This window comes from Zeus faber (genome assembly GCF_960531495.2).
Source record: "Zeus faber genome assembly, chromosome: 15".
Taxonomy (NCBI): Eukaryota; Metazoa; Chordata; class Actinopteri; order Zeiformes; family Zeidae; genus Zeus; species Zeus faber.
Window position 1 is genome coordinate 17,256,557 of NC_137194.1, and position 15,101 is coordinate 17,271,657.

The 15,101-nt window shown below is 44.0% G+C and overlaps 1 protein-coding gene across 1 annotated transcript; it reads left to right on the top strand.

The window, feature by feature from the left end:
- Window positions 1-309: 309 nt before the first annotated feature.
- Window positions 310-13,725, top strand: pan2 (poly(A) specific ribonuclease subunit PAN2). The gene is made up of 25 exons (XM_080015431.1): window positions 310-385; window positions 1,086-1,377; window positions 1,492-1,661; window positions 1,804-1,924; window positions 2,218-2,295; window positions 2,398-2,668; window positions 2,904-3,249; window positions 3,354-3,450; window positions 3,588-3,707; window positions 3,849-3,968; window positions 4,072-4,200; window positions 4,302-4,501; window positions 5,210-5,358; window positions 5,473-5,579; window positions 5,705-5,803; window positions 6,331-6,419; window positions 6,527-6,671; window positions 10,589-10,726; window positions 10,891-10,950; window positions 11,062-11,152; window positions 11,292-11,449; window positions 12,337-12,480; window positions 12,612-12,791; window positions 12,875-12,968; window positions 13,061-13,725. The coding sequence occupies exons 2-25, from the start codon at window positions 1,096-1,098 to the stop codon at window positions 13,249-13,251; spliced, it is 3,579 nt and encodes a 1,192-aa protein (XP_079871557.1). The 5' UTR covers window positions 310-385; window positions 1,086-1,095; the 3' UTR covers window positions 13,252-13,725.
- Window positions 13,726-15,101: the final 1,376 nt, after the last annotated feature.

Here is a 15,101-nt window from a genome sequence, read left to right on the forward strand (position 1 = left end):
TTTTTTTCATACAAAAAGTAATATAGTAATGAATAAATACGTGAACGATAAAATGTAAGTATAATTTCGTTCAAGAAAAGAAGAAGAAGAAGAAGAAGAAAGGAGAAGAAACTGATCACTCAACTGATTATTATGATCTTATGTCTTTATTTATTTTTCTAATTTGGTCCTCACAAACACTTTCCATCACTCCTGTACGGTAGCGCTCTGAAACACGTCCCATTTAGCCCTCGCACACGACGGGCTGTTCGCAACACTTTTGAACATGTTGAACACGCCCCATTTGGAACCGGAAGTGCTCCCCCCCCCCTCTCGTGTTATTGTTGTGAAGGGAACCACCATGGAGTCCTGTTCGTGAAGCGGCGTCTCGCAGCGATCTCAATCGGTACGCGTTGAATTTTGCCCTCCAATCATTTTGATCGCGCGTCGCGGCTGAAGCGGCGCGTTTTAAGACGCAGCCGATGTTTGAGGGAGCGTGCGTTTGATTAGCCCCGACGAGATAGCAACAATGCTACATGTGCCACCCCGTTGACAAACGGGTCGTTTGCAGAATCGGTTCAACACGTGTTCTACGTTCGTCACGTTTTCAAGCGGCTAAAAATACGGAGGCGTCATTGCACGGTGTCTGCGTCTCAAAATGCCTTGAATTCAGTTTGACAAACATGATGCCGTTTGATTGTGTGCAAGTTTGAATGCACGAGGTCTGAATTTTGAACGTAAACATTCTATCTGATTATTTGTCCATGCACTTATTTTTGTCAAAGCTAAATCAAGTGCTTCTGCGTCAACATGTGCGATGGTGTGAACCTCATACTTGGCTCCATATTTACCTGCTGTAAAAGTTCCTATCCCAAATGAACTCAGTTCCTTTTCTTGAATGAGAGCGAAATGACCAAAAATCTGAGCTCCAAACTGACATTTCATCATAATTTGTCTTAAACAGGTCTTTAAAAATATTACACTTAACTCCCTGATACCCTGCATTGGGGTTATTTGATATATAGTTTTGTAAAATAAGCGAGAGAGAGAGAGACTTCAAGACGACTCAGATCATGGAAACTGTTTTCCTCCAACCTGCTTTCCAGGTTCTTGCTCATGATGAACTTTGAAGGTCTCGATCCAGGGATGGGCGACTACTCACCGACCCTTCACGGGACCTTAGATGGGGGGATGGAGCCCTCGATGGACCCGCGCCTCAATCCCAGTCTCCTGCAAGGCGTGGAGCTGGACCCAGAGGCCCTGGCAGTGCCCGAGTCCGTGCACCTCCTGGAAGGGATGTTCTCCGAGCTGCACAGTGTGGCGGCCGAGGTCGGCGTCCCGGTCACCGCGACGCATTTTGATGTGCAGGAGGAGATGCTTTGGATGGGGAACCACAGGGTAAGACGATTATTTAAATTGTTTGGCTTTCAGTCATTCAACTGTAGTAGTAGCGTGTTTTCATTTCGGTCTTACTCTTCTGATTATCCCATTTCGTCTGCCATGTTTGTTCAGGGCCACGCGAGTTCCTTCTTTGGACCTACAATGGGCCGCCATTCATCTTTCCAAGTGCACTCGACCGATGACATCCGCCATATTCACAGTTTAGAAACAGGCGTGCTGTTCCTCTCTAAAAGTAATCTCAAGTGCCACACCCGTGGGGGCCTAGTCATGTTTGATTACCCGTGAGTTGCCTTGGACAATCTAATTCCTGTACGTGTGGATCATGTCTGTTCTTTGTATTTTTGTGGACGTTGTGTCAGCCTTGAGGCTTTTCAATGGCCCCCCTCCTTCAACATGACTGAACAAGGGTTTGTGTTTGACCAGGATGGATGAAGGAGTAGACATGCACAGTCTCCTTATGACGGATAACAACACGCTGCTCATGGGTGGACTGCAGAATTATGTGGTTGAAGTTGACTTGAACGCTGTCCAAGAGACTCAGAAGGTGAAACAGTGATATGCCTTTTCCCTAACTGGTGTAAAAATCTGTCTATGACACGTTTTGATGTGTCTATTTGTGTGTCTCTATTCATGGTGTTTTTTCTATATGTTTATATTATTTATAGTGCTTACCCTTATATGCTCTCTATTTCCTGCTGTCCCCTTTTTGCTGCTGTAACAATGTAAATTTCCCCGTTGTGGGACTAATAAAGGTTTATCTTATCTTGTCTTATCTGATGTGCAAAGCCATTGGCGGCAACGTATGAAGTGAGTAACCATTTGTCCTTTTATTGGCAGTTTGCTGTCCAGGTTCCAGGAGTGGCCATAATGCGTCAGACCAATCGTTTCTTCTTCTGCGGGCACACATCTGGGAGGGTGAGGATGAAACAGCTTAATCTGGGCAGGGTTGCTGTGTTGGGTCATGCAGTACCTGAAATGAACCCCCGGTCCGTTCCGGAACTTTTCCCTTCTGACCAGGTGACCCTTCGGGATTTGCGTACTTTTAAAACGGAACACGAGTTTGACGCCTTTTCGGGCAGCCTGTCGGACTTTGACGTCCACGGGAACCTGCTCGCCGCGTGCGGGTTCTCCAGCAGAGGGATGAACGGCTTGGCGTGCGACCGCTTCCTCATGGTGTACGACCTCCGCATGATGCGTGCCGTGACCCCGCTGCAGGTGCACGTGGACCCGCTGTTCCTTCGCTTCATTCCGACCTACACGTCCCGCCTGGCGATCATCTCTCAGTCAGGTGACCGGTGGAGAAGGGGATGTTTTCTCTGTGCATATTTTTGCGGAAAACACAATTTGTCCGAATTCAGCTTCATTATCTCGCATTTCGGTTTTCTGGCTGGATATCATGTTTGCTCTTTTGACGCCACTAACTTCCGAGATTCCTTCTTTGTTCGGCCTATGGAGAGATAAGTGTCAAGGCCTTATCCTACTGTTTAAAAATAATGATTTCCCTTTACTGTTTTCCCAACCAGGTCAGTGCCAGTTCTGTGAGCCCACTGGACTTGCCAACGTCGCAGATATTTTCCATGTGAACACCGTGGGCCAGTTGCTGATGAGCTTCGACGTGTCGTCCAGCAAGCAAGCCTTGGCCTTTGGGGACTCCGGGGGATGTGTGCACCTTTGGTCCGATGCCCCCGAAGTGTCATTCAACGACTATTCGCGGGAGACAGACTTTGCCTTGCCCTGCCTCGTGGACTCGCTGCCCCAGCTGGACTGGAGCCATGACCTCCTGCCCCTGTCCCTTATCCCGATGCCCCTGACCAGCACGGAGGCTCTGCTGTCCGACTGGCCCGCCGTGCTGGCAACTCCCAGTCCCAGGTTCGGCTTAGTCCATCATGATTCCTTCCCAAAAGTTGCATAACATTTTTATTTCTTTTAGAAACAGAAAATATGAAGAAATACCATATTTTTGTTTCCTATAGACGGGCACCTCAGGTGGACGCCGAGATTTTGCGCACAATGAAAACCGTTGGTTTTATTGGCTACGCAGCCAATCCACGCGCCCGACCTCGGAATCAGGCACGTCACAGAAGTTGAAATTAGGATTTTGAGCAAATCTACAATGATACTCCATGATACTCTTCTCTTTTGTGGGTTTAAAAATGTGTTGTTGTTTTTTTTTTTTTTTTTTTTTTTTTCCTTTTGTCTCCTCTTAGGTTCCATACAAGATTAAAGAAGTAGAGCTGGATTATGATAGCTACAACCAGGTCCCTGAGTCGCCGATCGGTCGAGAAGAAGAGCCGCACCTATACATGGTTCCCAAAAAGTACAGAAAGGTCTGTACTTCATTCATGTTACTCTAGTCATGTTAGTTGCAAATCCTGAGAAAAGCAAAGGCATTTTCTCATTGACGTTGTAATTTTATAACTGCGGTAATTACGTGATAAGATAAGGTTCTTTGGTAACACAACCCACAGGTTACCATCAAATATTCCAAACTTGGACTCGAGGATTTTGACTTCAAACATTACAACAGAACCCTGTTTGCCGGCCTGGAGCCTCACATCCCCAACGCTTACTGTAACTGCATGATACAGGTAGAGCACCAGCTGGTCAAACGTTTCAAAATATTTCTTTCTGAAAATGTTATGAACCCTGTTTGGTTAAGCTGAGGTTTACCGTCATGGCTTGTGGTGTTAGGTCTTGTATTTCCTGGAGCCCATCCGCTGCCTGGTGCAGAATCACTTGTGCCAGAAGGAGTTCTGTCTGGCCTGTGAGCTTGGCTTCCTCTTCCACATGTTGGACTTGTCCAGAGGGGATCCCTGTCAGGTGAGCACCAACGCAGAGCAGCTCATCGCGCCGCCAAGGCTCAAATCCACTTTACGTGCGTGACGCAAACTCCTCCCCCGCCTTCCCTCCTCTTCTCTCAGGCCAGCAACTTCCTCCGGGCGTTCCGCACCATCCCGGAGGCCTCGGCCCTGGGCCTGATCCTCGCCGACTCGGACGAGCAGACGGGGAAGGCCAGGCTGGGCCGTCTCATACAAAGCTGGAATCGCTTCATACTCACTCAGCTGCACCAGGAGACGCAGGAGCAGGAGGGTCCGCAGGCTTACAGGGGGGCCAGCAGCAGGTTAGTTCCCATTCCTGGTTTTTACCGAGGGCTGTTTCTCCAAAGATTAACTTGCAGCGCGACTACACAGTCACAGGGTGTTCTGGATGCAAAAGAAAGGTTAAGTATTATGTAGTTTGGTTGGGCTGTATGTGATATTATGTTCAATTATTATATTTACATATTATATTATTGCTACAGCAAAACCGTTGTCACCTGAAATGACTTCACACAACCGTATCTTATTTTAATGACTGTGACACGGGGAATAGTCATGATCATGTCTTGTAGGTAATATTTATTGGCCATATTTCAAATAATCTCCACTGCATTTGTACCCCTGGTCTTGTCCTGGTGCAAGCAATACACAACAATGGGGTTTGGAGCGCAGCACGTCCTATGTGAAAGCCCCTTAAGACCGATGGCAGAATAGTACATGGGGAAATGGATAACATGCAATGATAGTAGTCTACCATCAAGGGCTGAAATTAGATCTTTTTGTGGCTAGGTAGTTATATTTTGCCCTAGTCTGTTTGTCAGTTTAATTCTAAATGAAATATATCCTCCATGGAGGGGATCAGCGGTTAACACTGAAAGATTCTCTAGTCTACCGGAACCAGCCATCTTCTAGGAGACATCTTCTTGTTGTTATTGACAATGCACCGGCTCGGAAACTTGAGTCGTCTCGATCCTGTTTTTTTTTTTTTTTTTTTTTTTTCTCTCTCACAGCGCTCTGGGCTCGTCCGGCGAGTCAGTCATCGGGCGTCTGTTTGGGTGCGAAGTGGAGAACAGCAGCCTGTGTCGCTGCGGCAAAGAGACAGTGCGCTCCTCCCTCACCCTGCTCTTCACCATGCACTACCCCGAGCAGAACTCCCACGGTGAGCTCTCCCACGCCGGCCATGGAACTCGGGACTCCGGCACGGAGACTCTTCAAGTCCAATAGAAGAGGGATCCATCCCAGCTCCATTAATAACACCTTTATGTCCTCGCAGACAAAACGATAAAAGAGTACGACTTTGCCGAGATCCTGAAGAAGAGCATCTGTCTGGAGCAGAGCACTCAGGCGTGGTGTGAGAACTGTGAGAAGTACCAGCCCACGGTTCGTGGCTCTGTTCAAAAACAAATAAGGAATAGATTGACGGAGCTCTCTCTCTGAGCCTAGCTTCTTCAATAACTTCTGGCTTCTTTTTTTTAATTTAATTTTTTATTTTTTAATAAAACCAGATCCAGACACGCAACATTCGATGTCTGCCTGATGTTCTGGTCATCAACTGTGAAGTTAACAGCACCAAAGAAGCCGAATTCTGGAGAGCCCAGGCAGAGGTGATGAACTTGATTATTATTATATCATTATTTTACAGTGCATAGAGCACACCACATTTGAGGTTTTTTTTTTTTTTTTTTGACTAAAATTAGCCTTGTATCCGTGTATCTTTGTCAAAATTGCGGTTGTGCAGAATTTGTGCTTTCATACGTTAAGTCAGGGCCGCCTCATGACATTTTAATTGATGAGACTTGTCATACAAGTCATTGAATTTTCTTTTTTGTTCATTTTGTGCCACTTTCGTGTCACTCATAGTTTAAGCTTGTAATAGTGTGATAATACACTATTGGAGAATTTTCATAAATATTGGAGGATAAAAACCAGGGTAGACAGTTGACACGGGTAGACACATTCCCGCACAATTTGGATGTGAACATGATCTTGAATCAAGGGATTTAACAATGTGATTGCTGTTACCTCAAGTAGTTGTGATCAGGGGACTATGCCATAAATGTGACCGCTCTACTGTTGGTTCCTAACAGTTCACACACGCACACACACACACACACACGTTGTGTCTTCGCAGTACGCCTTCAACAAGGCGATGAAAAAGGAGGCCAAGGAACCCCTGAAGCCCAAAGAGCCCCACCCCCTGCCCACCGAGTGGTGCCAAGAGTAAAGACCATCGACTGGATAAAGTTTTTTTGTTTGTTTTTTAACAAATTGAGATAAATTCCTTTTTTGAAATGCCGATTCGAGACTCTCTGTGTTCCTGTGCCCAGCGGCGAGGAGATGTGCGGCACCGAGGGCTTCACCTTCGACACGAGGGCGGAGGACCTGCGCTGCGTGTGGATCCCGCTCACCCTCAAGATGTCCATCAGCAAGAGCCAGGGACTGGAGATCGGCAGCTGGTCCGAGGGAGAGGAGGTGGGCGAGGGCGCTTCTTCACATCAGTTTATTCGGTTGTAGTTCCCCGGTTATTGGGGGCATGTGAGGAAGTCTTACCCACTGGAAATGATTTTAAAGTCATTGCCAGTCTTCAATGCCTAAGACCAAGGTGTTTTGGTCTTAGGCATTGACTTAAGCCGCTTTTCCGCCTCATGCTACCCGCTCAACTCGAATCGACTGTACTCGCCTTTTTTGTTAATAGTACCCCGTTTCGATCGAGGTTCCAAGCAAGCCCAGGCGATACCGAATGGTGACGTGAAAGCCCTGCACACTACCGCTTAGTCAGAATGTTTTGTCGCTAGAGTCTTCACGGCGCCATTGCATCGCTGTGTCATCATTGTGCAACATAGGACATATTGCACAAACCTGTAACTGAAACTGCATTGAAGATAACGTCATGGTAGTTGTGTGCAGTAGGAACAGTGACGAACAGTTATATTCAGGGGGTACTATCTGCAGCAGTTGGACGAGCACTTAGATTCAGGGGGTACTACCTGCAGTGGAAAGCAAAGTACCTGGTACTAAAGCCAGTCCAATCGAGCTGCATATATTACATTTCACTGCATATATGTATGAAAGTATGTATATGTATGTGACAAATAAAAAAAATCTTGAATCTGAGCTGGTACCATACAATGGAAACACCGCATTATATACTGGAACCTAAATGGCTCTAAATCAGTCGATATACTGTATATATAAATATATTTTGCAATTCGCTTTATTTGTCTGAGTTGGAGTTGATTGTCGGTGTTTTAGTCCGTGCAGCAGGGCGCCGCCATGTTTGATCTCCACTCATTCTCGTCTTCTCGTGAGATCACGGCATGCTCTTCTCGCAGATCAGACCTTCTACATCTTCACCGCACCGTTGCATCACTGCGTCATCATTGTGAAACACAGGACATCCTGCACAAACATGTCTTCTGTTTTTTTCCAGCAGTCTTTACTCTTGCTGCCTTCAGCCTCGTCTGAAACTGCATTGAAGATGACGTCATGGTAGTTTCGTGCAGTAGGAACAGTGACGAGTAGTTAGATTCAGGGGGTACTATCTGCAGTGGAAGGGAAAGTACCTGGTACTAAAGCCAGTCCGGTCGAGCTGAGCTGGAACCATGCAATGGAAACACCACATTACGTACTGGAACCTAAATGGCTGTAAATCAGCCGATATACTTACATATACTGTACTTTAAGTATCCTTTGCTTCCATTGTCACCTTGTGGAGTGGGTCAGCGAACACTCATCCTGCATGCTGAATCCACATAGAAGTGGGCATGAATCTACTTCACATAATTGGAAACCCGTCCTTATTATTATAGGTACTTCTCACTTAAGGACCTACCTGTTTAACGACCGTTCAGACTTACGACCAGCTCTCTGACCAGTCTGCATTGCACGCTGCGTACAATACCATGGCGTCTCAGCATCAAGCATCTCATCGCGCATCACCTTTTATATACTATATACACTATATACACTGTTTACACTATATATACTATAAACACTATATATACTATAGACACTATATATGCTTTATACACTATATTCACTATATACACTGTATACACTATATATACTATATATGCTATATACACTATATACACTATATACACTATATATACTATAAACATTATACAGTGGGGGAAATAATTATTTGATCCCTCAGTGATTTTGTAAGTTTGCCCACTGACAAAGAAATGAACGGTCTATAATTTTAATGGTAATTTTTGGTAGGTTTATTATAACAGTGAAAGACAGAATATCAAAAAGAAAATCACATAAAAAAAAAATATATATATTTTGCATTTCATTGAGTGAAATAAGTGTTTGATCCCCTACCAACCATAAAGAATTCTGGCTCCCACAGATTAGTCCTCTTGCTTTAAGAAAATACTCCTAATCTCAACTTGTTACCTGTATAAAAGACACCTGTCCACAGAATCAATCAATCAATCAGACTCCAACCTCTCCATCATGGGCAAGACCAAAGAGCTGTCTAAGGACATCAGGGACAAGACTGTAGACCTGCACAAGGCCAGAATGGGCTACAAGACCACTGGCAAGAAGCTGGGTGAGAAGGAGACAACCGTTGGCGTGATTATTCGAAAATGGAGGAAACACAAAATGACCGTCAATCTCCCTCGGTCTGGGGCTCCACGCAAGATCTCACCTCGTGGGGTATCAATGATCATGAGAAAGGTGAGGGATCAGCCAAGAACTACACAGGGGGAGCTTGTTCATGATCTCAAGGCAGCTGGGACCACAGTCACCAAGAAAACCATTGGTAACACACTACGCCGTAATGGATTCAAATCCTGCAGCGCCCGTAAGATCCCCCTGCTCAAGAAGGGACTTGTACAGGCCCCTCTGAAGTTTGCCAATGAACACCTGAATGATTCAGAGAACGCTTGGGAGAAGGTGATGCGGTCAGATGAGACCAAAGTCGAGCTCTTTGGTATCAATGCGACTCGCCGTGTTTGGAGGAAGAGGAATTCTGACTACGACCCCAAGAGCACCATCCCCACCGTCAAGCATGGAGGTGGAAGCATTATGCTTTGGGGGTGTTTCTCTGCTAAGGGGACAGGTCGACTTCACCGGGTGGTTAAAATGGGTGGTGGATGGCTCTTCCAGCACGACAATGACCCAAAACATACAGCCAAGGCGACAAAGGAGTGGCTCAAGAAGAAGCACATTAAGGTCATGGAGTGGCCTGGCCAGTGTCTGGACCTAAATCCTAAAGAAAACCGGCGGGAGCCGAAGCTTCGAGTTGCCAAGCGACAGCCTCGAAACCTTAAAGATTTGAAGAGGATCTGCAAAGAGAAGTGGTCCAACTTTCCTCCTGAGACGTGTGCAAACCTGGTAATTAACTACAAGAAATGTCTGACCTCTGTACTTGCCAACAAGGGTTTCTCCACCAAGTACTAAGTCATGTTTTTATAGGGGATCAAATACTTATTTCACTCAATGAAATGCAAAATAATTGATATCTTTTATTTAATGTGATTTTCTGTATTTTCTTTTTGATATTCTGTCTCTCGCAGTTATAGTAAACCTACCAAAAATTACCACTAAAATTATAGACCGTTCATTTCTGTCAGTGGGCAAACTTAAAAAATCAGTGAGGGATTAAATAATTATTTCCCCCACTGTATATACTATATACACTATATATGCTTTATACACAATATACACTGTATACACTATGTATACTATATATACTATATACACTGTATACACTATATATACTATATACGCTATATACACACTATACACTATATATACTATACACTATATACACAATATATACTATACGTATATACTGTATGCATCTCATCTCATCACCGTTCTCAGTCTGTCTCATTCCCGCAGTCTGTCAGTATTCACTACACTTGCGTTCTAAATGGCCACGCCCCCTTACCGTGAAATAACACAGATCCTCATTTTATTTTATTGTAAATTTTTAGGTCAGATAAGATTACGTTTATTATATTTGTTATTCTTTGGTTTCTAGATTATATGGGGATAGGGTTATTTGTATATTTGCAAAATGTGCTGTTTTCATTTTTCATTCTTAAGCTAATGATTTTGATTTTTGGCTTATTGTTAGGTTAATTTTATTGTTTATGGTTAAGTTATTGTATATTTCAAATGCTTCCTATCTACTAGTTCATTCTAGTGTTGGAAGAAGTGTATATTGCCATTTATTCTTGCTTTTTGTTAATTCCAGGTTTACAGTTATGGTTATGAGACTATTGTAATTTTTTTATTGTTTAGCTTAGATTTTCAATTTAGGTATATTTCTATTGTTTATTGTACATTCACTTGATGCACGTCAGCTCAGTGGTGGTACACTCTCTCTCTCTCTCTCTCTCTCTCTCCCTCGCTATGTCTCCGTCCAGTTGAGCGCGGCGGAGGAGGCTGAAGGAGCGTCTCTGTACGACCTGGTGGTCACCGTGCCGCACATCCTGGACGCGCGCGCCGGAGGAAACCTGATCGCGCACATCAAAGTGGGCGAGACGTATCACCAGAGAAAAGAGGTGACGACGGACGGAGGCATTTTCATCCTGCACCCGTGATATTTACGTTACCACATGGAGCCGCAAATCCTGCTTCCCTTTTCCATTATCTCGTGACTTTTTAAAAAGGATTTTTGACCGTGTAGTTAACGCGATCCTAATTTGTTTGTTTTGCTTTATTTTAGGGCGTCACCCACCAGCAGTGGTACCTCTTCAATGATTTCCTAATCGAGCCAATAGACAAGGTGCATTTTGCTGATGAACCTTAATTTTAAAAGAGATTGGGAGGGGGGGGGTCTGTATATAGATAGGATATACTGTATATTTGTATATTTAATTCTTTTCCTTTATCACAGACTGAAGCGGCCCAATTTGATGTCAACTGGAAAGTGCCAGCCATCCTGTATTACACCAAGAGGAACTACCATTCCAAATACGACCTCCGCAGTATGCGCTCCACCCCATCTCGTATTGGTTTCTTAAAAGAAACATTCCTCTTGTTTCTGATCAGAGCTTTTGTTCTCTTCTTCTTCTTCTCCTTCTTCTTCTTCTTCTTCTTCCCCCCCCCCCCGCCGCCGTGTCCCAGTTAAAAACCCCATCGAGGCCAGCGTGCTGCTGACGGAGGCGTCCCTGGCGCGGAAGCAGAGGAAGAGCCACGCCACCTTCATCCCCCTCATGGTCAGCGAGATGCCGCAGGCCGGAGAGCTGGTGGGGCTGGATGCGGAGTTTGTCACGCTCAACCAGGTGAGCAGCGGAGGACACGCTGATCCGCTACCGAAAAAAGATGGATTCGTGATTATTATTATTTTTCTAAATTTTTTTTTTGTCCAGTATTCTATCCATTCTTTAAATAATGAGAGAAAAGTTGAGAAAAGTTATAGTTCATTGTCCGGTATTGTATAGCAATACCATAATCTTGTACAGTAGTATTACCTATATTGATATCACATTATTTTACTATTTTATGTAAATCAATAAAAAAAATTTTTATACATCTTGATAGTATCATAACGTATCGTGACCCCTTTATTGTGATGCGTACAGTGCTCGACAGCAACAAGTGCGGTATAGCACTGTATGTAAAAAAAAAATATATATATATATATATATATATATATATATATATATATATATATATATATATATATATATATATATATATATATCCTGGCTCCTTGATTCATTGTCTTTCCGAAATGGTGAAACAAGTGAGAATATTGAGATGGATAGATAGATAGATAGATACCTTTTTCAGCTTGCATCAAAACAGCCGGCAAAATAATAATAAAGCAATACTATAAAATACAAATGTAAAAGAAAAAGCACTACATGCCAAAATTTGAAATTATACAATGAACCTAACAGTTGACTGTACACAATAAGATAGGGCAATATACACTTAACCTCAGGATAAACAACAAATATAACCTGTAAATAACAGAAAAGCACAATAAAAATTAGGTACAAATTAAAAAAAGACCTAAAAAAAAAAAAAATAGTTAATGTCCAAAAAAAATATCTGGTCCTATACAATAACTTAGGAAATAGACAGTGAATCAGAAAGATGGAATGGTGGATTATAATCACATCGGATCATTTCTCACTCAATTCTACAACGTTTGAAACGACAGGAAGAAGCCGAGCTGCGCAGCGACGGCACCAAGTCCACCATCAAACCCAGTCAGATGTCAGTGGCCAGAATCACGTGCGTGCGCGGCCAGGGTCCCAATGAGGGCGTGCCCTTCATCGACGACTACATCTCCACACAGGAGCAGGTGGGGGCGTCGCTCTGCCTCAAACCCGATGGGCTGCATTAGGTCCTGTACTGCGTTCACCGCGAAATATAACCTTTCCGCCCAATTTCTCGGACCCCCCCTCGCGTCTCTAATCCACTCCTTTCTCAAAGGTGGTGGACTACCTGACGCAGTATTCCGGCATCAAACCGGGTGACCTGGACGCAAAGATTTCCTCCAAGCACTTGACCACGCTCAAGTCCACCTACCTCAAGCTGCGTTTCCTCATCGACACCGGAGTGCGCTTCGTCGGGCACGGCTTACAGAAGGACTTCCGCGTCATCAATCTATTGGTAGGGTCTCCCACTAATGAGTATGCTTATAAAATAGACGTTTGGGGCTCCGGTATCGACAGCACGTCCGTTTGCTGCCGCAGGTCCTGAAAGACCAGGTGATCGACACCGTGTACCTGTTCCACATGCCCCGCAAGAGGATGATTTCCCTCCGGTTCCTGGCGTGGTATTTCCTGGGTGAGTGTTTTTTCCCGGGAGGCTCTGCAACCATCCGGGACGCCGCCTTGTCGCCCGTTTCACGCCGTTCCCTGTCCGTGTCCGCTCCCCAGACCTCAACATCCAGGGGGAGACCCACGACAGCATCGAGGACGCCCGCACTGCGCTGCAGCTCTACAGGAAGTACCTGGAGCTGAGCCGCGGGGGCGGGTCCGACGAAGTGAGGAAGGTCCTGAAGGGACTCTACGAGAAGGGACGCAAGTTGGACTGGAAGGTCCCCGAGTCCGACTCGGGAGATGGTTGAGGTACCCCAAACAGTATGAAACGAATGATTTCAGCCGCCCGCCTGGTAGAAATGCGTTGCGATGCATCGGCAAATTAAATCTCTCTTATCCGCCTCTGCCACATCTCCCCTTGGTGATGGGGCTCTGAGCGGCACTTTGAGCCACGAGTGGACTTTACATTAGGCTGTTCTGTTCCTCTACAACTGACAATTTAGTTTCACATTTTGTAAATAAAATGGCAATTTTCTAAAACTTTTGTAAATGTATTTTTAATAATGTACATTGTGCATTGAAGCTTGTATAGCACACCTCAACTAACTGCCAGTCACATTGCATATTAAGGACAGTTTGTACTCCTTTTATGCTTCTTGACCATTAGTTTGCCAAGTTGGCAAAGTTTCTGTTTTTATTTCATTAAACGGTAAATAAAGTTCACTTGAGGACCAGGACATTCACAAATGTCTATTTTTCACAATAAAGTGGGAATTGTGTTAGCCAGTCCATGGTCTTTATTTTCCGGAATAGCTAAAGCTGATTTTTAAACTAATTTAAATGTCAAACCGCTGCGGTAAAGAGCAGCAGTGTGGTTTGGCACCATTTGTATCCGTCCAGGTCTGCAGATCATTCCTTGTGGTATTTGCAATAAATAGATAACTTCTCAACCTTTCACCGAAGAGAAGCATAGTGGATAAAGAGCTTGGATTGAAATTACAAAGTAACATTGCAGCGCATACCATTGCTGCCCTCTGCTGGGCAGATGTGGTATTGTGTCCAATTCTTCATCGTTTACAACCCATGTTTTATTTTCTACCCAATGGAATGAGTACCCAATTATATTCTGACTTAAATAATAAAGCATATATGGAGGAATTAATGAGATTGTAAACTGCATCCAGGAACCCATGACAATATTATTGTAGTAGCAGATGTGATCGAGGGTGGAATGCTCTGGGTTTTGCTCTGAGCTCCATGAACAGCTCTAAACCTCTAATCATCTGACAAAAGATTAAGCTTCTAGCTCAAGGTAACTTTTATTAAGAAAAGTGGTTAGCGACTAACGTATTTCAAGTATAAGTATTTACATGATAATGGTGTGGAATTAACTGTACTCTGAAATTGTCGTATAGGCCGAGCTTCAGCTCTTAAACTGCTGTCCATATTTAAGGAAGAGCAAGTATAATCCAAACCAGGGATGTACAGTGGAACGAGACATCGGTGGCAGTTCTTTGGGCCGACTCACCGACATGGCCAACGTAGCACAATGAATGTACTGCAAACTTTTTTTTTTTTTTTTAATTCATAGTAAATGTGCCATTCAGTGAGAGTGAGTGAGAAAAGAAAGGGCAGGGGTGTGTGGGACAGGGAAGATGTCTTTGGTCCATACTTGATGGCGGAGGGATGTCGATGAATTGGAGGGAGACAAGGCACTTCAGTTTACAGTTGTCTCAGGACATTTACAAAATAAAAATAAGACGCAAATGTGTATTTGAAGAACGCTTGTACTACACGGTTTGAACCTTAAAATAATAATTAAAAAAAACAAAACATTTTTCTAACAGGATTACATACAGTATGCCCCATGTGAGCACAGTGAAACAAAAGTGTATATAGCTACATATATGCATATACAGTAAAGAACGATGATTAAAATGAAAAAAGAAATCCAAGGACGGGAAGAAAGACGAAGGGGTTACTGAAATTATCCCTACTGGAAAAAACTGTACAAGAGTTTGATTCTTTACAGGCCCAGGATAGGGGAAAAAAAAAAAAAGACAGCAACTTGGAAAAGGAAAAATCATTTCTTTGGCGATAACCTAATATTCCTATAGTTTGGAATGTAGGGAGGGGAAAAACAAAAAAAACGGAAATA

Bases quoted from the DNA above. Each gene is read 5' to 3' on its own strand.
- pan2 (XM_080015431.1), top strand. From the start codon at position 1,096: ATGATGAACTTTGAAGGTCTCGATCCAGGGATGGGCGACTACTCACCG. The intron at 3,969-4,071 runs GTAGAGCACCAG...TTGTGGTGTTAG, and splicing joins ACTGTAACTGCATGATACAG to GTCTTGTATTTCCTGGAGCC. The intron at 4,201-4,301 runs GTGAGCACCAAC...CTCTTCTCTCAG, and splicing joins CCAGAGGGGATCCCTGTCAG to GCCAGCAACTTCCTCCGGGC.